At 42.8% G+C, this 5,161-nt stretch overlaps 1 protein-coding gene across 1 annotated transcript in view; it reads right to left on the bottom strand.

Moving 5' to 3' along the window:
• The window catches only part of LOC129753690 (acetyl-CoA acetyltransferase-like), a 5,893-nt gene extending 1,397 nt beyond the window's left edge, over positions 1 to 4,496 (bottom strand). Inside the window, exons 1-5 of the mRNA XM_055749536.1 lie at positions 4,341 to 4,496; positions 4,144 to 4,258; positions 370 to 1,220; positions 142 to 304; positions 6 to 72 (exon numbers count right to left, since the gene is read on the bottom strand). Of these exons, the coding sequence (XP_055605511.1) occupies positions 6 to 72; positions 142 to 304; positions 370 to 1,220; positions 4,144 to 4,195 (1,133 nt within the window). The 5' untranslated portion in view covers positions 4,196 to 4,258; positions 4,341 to 4,496. The remainder of the gene's footprint in view (positions 1 to 5; positions 73 to 141; positions 305 to 369; positions 1,221 to 4,143; positions 4,259 to 4,340) is intronic.
• Between the last annotated feature and the right edge of the window lie 665 nt (positions 4,497 to 5,161).

The following is a 5,161-nucleotide window of genomic DNA, read 5'->3' as shown; positions in this document are numbered from 1 at the left end:
AAAGCGAAGCCACACCTTTCTTTCCTCCAGTGCGCTTGAGGGCGTACAACAGCGTTACCAAAACACGGCAGCCTATAAAATTGGATGAGAAGTTTGTTAAACTAACCCATTTTCACTCGAAATTGAAAACAAATTCCGTACCTGACGCTCCAATAGGGTGACCCAAGGCTATCGCACCACCTCCAACGTTGACCTTATCCCCATTAACTCCCAGGCCCTTGTTAACGGCCAAGGCTTGCGCTGCGAAGGCCTCGTTCAGCTCGAACAGATCGACATCATCCAACTTCCAGCCAGCTTTTTCAACCTTAAATTTGTTAAAAGTCAATTTAACGAAAAATTTAAAATCAAAACAAGACTTCTCCAACCCACCACTTTCTGAACAGCACTAATCGGGCCGGCTCCCATCGTCTTGGGACAGATTCCGGTTTGGGCGTAGGCAACGATTCGGGCCAAAGGTTTCAGGCCACGCTTCTTGACCTCCTCGCCGGAAGCCAAACAAACCGTCGCCGCTGAATCGTTGATTCCGGACGCATTCCCAGGCGTAACGGTTCCGTCCTTAATGAAGCACGGCTTCAGCTTGGACAAGCTCTCGGCCGTTGTGCCATGTTTGGGGTATTCGTCCTTGTCGAAGGTGATCGTCTCCTTCCTTCCCGGAACCTGCACGGCAACAATTTCCTCCTTGAAGTAACCGTTCTTCTGCGATTCCTCGGTCAACTGTTGGCTCTTGGCTGCGAACGCATCCTGCTCCTCTCGGCTAATGCTGAACTCCTTGGCCAGGTTCTCTGCCGTCACACCCATATGCAGATCGTAGAAGGCATCAGTGAGGCCGTCGTTCAACATGGTATCGACCATTTTGGCTTCGCCCATTTTGGTTCCATTTCGCAGGTGCATCACGTGCGGAGATTTGGACATGCTCTCCTGGCCACCGGCTACTATGATCTTTGCATCCCCGGCACGAATGGCCTGGTAACCTAGGGCAACGGTCTTGAGGCCGGATCCGCACAGCATGTTGATCAGATAGGCCGGCACCTCTTTGGGTACTCCAGCTTTGAGGGAGGCCTGCCGGGCCGGGTTTTGACCTTGGCCAGCGGTCAGCGATTGGCCCAGGATAACTTCGTCCACATCGGCAGGTTCGATTCCGGCTCGGGCCAAAACCTCCTTGATGGTTGCCGCTCCAAGTTCGGCAGCCGTAAGAGACGATAAGGTGCCCAGGAAGTTGCCTGCGGGGTGAAGGAAAATTGGTAAGAAGACGCACAATATGTAATAGGTTTAAAATAACGTTTAACTAAGCATGAAATTATTTTTTCTTCAGGTAGAACCAATGTTTGAAAATCGATGGCTACAGGAATTCCAATCGACAATTGGAAGGTTCAGCGTGCACCAGTTGACCCACGAAAACGGCCTACGACTCAAAGATTTCGCCGCCTCCAAATGAATGGCCAAACGTATTACCTTTTTTTAGCACCGCCTCCTACAAAAGTATACCTGTACCAAACGCAATCACAGATCGACTACGTTTCGATAGACAGCCGGTACTTTTCAGTCATCATTGACGTCAGATCCTGTCGAGGCGCCAACATCGAGTCAGACCACTATCTAGTGATGGTGAAGATGCTCCAAAAAGTCTCCGTAGTGAATAACACGAAAGCGATGGCCACCTTGTTAAAATATCGCACGACTGAAGCATCCTGAGGTCGTAGTTAACTAAGCGCAATCGCTCAAGGCAGCGCTGCCGGCAGAGGGCGAGCTTGACGAAGTCCCTCTCGAGGACTGTTGGGATACCATCAAGACAGCCATCAACAGCCGTTGCGGAGAACGTCATCGGACATGTGGAACGAACCCGAAGAAACGACTGGTTCGACGAGGAGTGTAGGAGGGTGATGGACAAAGAGAATGCCGTACGGGCGGCAGTAGTGCAAAGAAGTAACCGACGAAATGTGGAAAATCATCGACAGCGCAAGAGGCAGCGAGTCTGAGTTTTCCAGGAGAAAAAGCGCCTTCTGGACGAAGACGAGCTCGAGGAGCTGGATCAGCTGTATCGTTCCCAGGAAATACGAAAATTCTATCAGAAGCTCAAAGGCTTCGTGCCGCAAGCCGAAATGTGTCGGGATAAGGACGGATGCATCCTGACGGACAATCGGGAGGTTATCAAAAGCTGGAAGCAGTACTTCGATGAACACCTGAACGGCGCACATACAGGAGTCCAATACGGTGGCTGAAGGTACATCGCCGGCGTATCCAACGACGTAGAGGAGCCACTCCCTAAGACCAAGCCCACCGGACGTTGCTATTTCGGTCGGTATTTTGGATGTTTTGATTGGTTGCGTTTTTATCTACTTACTGATTTTCGCACCCATTGTTGCTATCCAGGTTGGTATTTGTGTTTGTTTATTTTCTGATAGCGACGCTAGGCTGCGTAGCTACATAAACGCATTCTGTAACAACCTACTGCTCGAATGCTAGCAAGTTAGCAACTGTTGGTGCGATGATGGGTTGCTGAATGCATTTACTCGATTCGAAGTTTAGCAACCATTGGTGGGCCTGGTCTAAGATGAGTGAAGTTAAGGAAGTCATCAACTTCAGATCTGTCCTAATCTAAATTTCAAATCTGAATCTGAAATCTGGATTCCTTATCCCAAATTGTGATTTCTGAATCCAAAGTCTGAGTTTCAAATCTTGAATCTAAAATCTCAACATGTAAATCTGATATTTAAATCTACATCTGCAATTTTAACACCGAATTTGAATCTAAGATCTAAACATGAGTCTAAAATCTGAATCCAAAATCTTAATCTGAATTTTTAATCTGCATATTAAAACTAGACCTAGAATTTGATATTTTACATTGAAAACTGTAATTTGAATATGGAATCCTAATTCTTAAATTTAAAATCTGCATCTCATTTTTAAATTTTAATAAGAATTCTTGATTTAAATCTTAAGTTTGATTACATAAACTGATTAATGGGGATGAAAAAATAAAGTGATTAAACCTGTACCTCAGATGTGACTCTGAAACGTTGAAATTCAGACGGGGAAAGAGAAATAATTTGCTCACCAATCGCTATTTTTGCAGTATAATTTACATTTCTGATAGGGGTAGATTAGCCTAACTCGGTGCAACGGTCATCAATTTATCACAATTTTCTCCGGACACGAGAACTTGAAAGTATTGTTGTTGCCATATATTGAACCTAAATGTGCAGAGACGTCATTTGAGATAATAAATATTCCATTTTTGCCTAGCAGACGGCTATTATCTGATACCAAAAAGCTACGTCTGGCTATTGTTAGAACGCTCAACAGTTGGCACAAACAAATTTCCAAAAAACAGAAACAAGTTTTCGATTATCAAATCGCGCATCTCGAAAAGAGACGAAATTATGTGAAACCAGAACCGCGCTTAACCGGTGTGACTAGAAACTAACCCTGCTGATGACACCTTCGTGTTATTTGCATAAATAAGCGTCTCGCGGCTGAGAGTCTAAACTAAACGCTTTGAATATTGACTCTGGAATGTAAAGTACGACTGACTGACTGACTATACAGATATATGTAAAACAATTTTACATTCTGCGCCTTATTATTTGTTTGTTTCTTGACTGGGCAATTGTGCTCAGTATTTTATCTGAATCTAGCGTTTGTGTTAATTTTTTTTAAAAGGTATGTACCTTCTTTAGAAAGCTTCCCAAAAATTTTTGATTGGCAGGCACTCGAGATTCAATGTTCTGATCCTTTTTCGAGTGACTTTAAATGTCTGTATTTACATTATAACAGCATCATTGCATTTTCTTTTGTTTGCAAAGTTGCATTTTTTTTTAATAAACTAAGATTGGCAACGCAAATTTCAAATGATGACTCTTTACTGATCTTTTCTAAGGCCTTCTAAATAAGAGATTATAATTTGAAATTTGTTGTTACAATCAATTTTTTTTAAATATTGAGCTAAATTCGTTTAACTTTTCTTGTTACCGGTTCTAAATTGGAATGTAAACAATTGCCGAATCTTGACAGAAAATGTAAACACACTAGGGTACACGTGCTTAAAAAATAAAATAGCAATTGCACTAACGGGACTTCTTATGCCTAGTGATTAACTAATTGGATCATTTCGGATCCCTGGTTAGTGACATCGTGACTTACCGATGGGGGTCCTGGCGGCCGATACGATGTAAACTTCCTCTGATGATGCCATTACTAAATTGTGGTATTTATTTCAATTCTTTCAACCAACCGGGAATGCAATCGAACGAGAGACCTGATGACGAAACAGCAAATTTCGAACTTTCTTTTTCAAGGGGGAACGGTAAAAAAGAACAACAACAAATCGGTAGGCTCACCTTACTTGCGGTTTGTGGAACGACACCAACGACCACGTCCTATCGGGTGCACTTGTGGAGTGTGACTACCAAATTTTCGCCACCCGTTCGCGAGAGGCAGAGTTCCTTCAGTGTGTGTTGGTAGTTGGATAACCACGAGGATAGGAAAACTGGTTTTCATTTCATCGAACACCAGCAGCAGCATCAGTGAAAAGCAAATGCATAACTTTTGTTTGAGTCACCCCACTGCCCCGCACACGCCTTTAGCATAGCAACCATATCGTATGATTGCTGCATGTGTGGAAATTTTCTCTCTGATTTTCACTCTCTTTACAGCATAAACGCATGCCATCCAGCGTTGCCACATTTAAATCTGTATTTTCGAGGCAAAAAATCTTTTTGATCTGTATAAAATCTCAAAAATCTGTATTGAAATCTGTATCCAAAATTTTGATTCCGGATACTAACATTGCACTACGGCGACCTTTTTAATATGCGTGGTCCACTAATCTAGTTGCCCTCTTCATTATTGCGAACTGCGACACTTGTGGGATCTTTCAAATCGGTGTTAATCCTGTGATTTTGCTACATGCAATCCGCTTTTTGGTTTATTTGTACAAATAATTGCGACTTCGTAACATTGCACGAAATCCAATTTCCAGAACAACTAACAAAATATATATCCGCTACCGCTAAATGTAAAAAATAACCAACTTAAAAGTGGATATGTTTCGAAAAATGCAATGATCTTTGTCCAACCGGGGTTTAACAATCAGATGGGATTTGAAAATTGTTTCAATTGTCTCTGATCAGTTTCTGAAGTAAGTTAATGATATTTAACT

Source organism: Uranotaenia lowii, chromosome 3 (genome assembly GCF_029784155.1).
Source record: "Uranotaenia lowii strain MFRU-FL chromosome 3, ASM2978415v1, whole genome shotgun sequence".
Classification (NCBI taxonomy): Eukaryota; Metazoa; Arthropoda; class Insecta; order Diptera; family Culicidae; genus Uranotaenia; species Uranotaenia lowii.
Note: the sequence above shows the minus strand (reverse complement) of the source record. Positions and strands in the feature narration are given on the sequence as shown.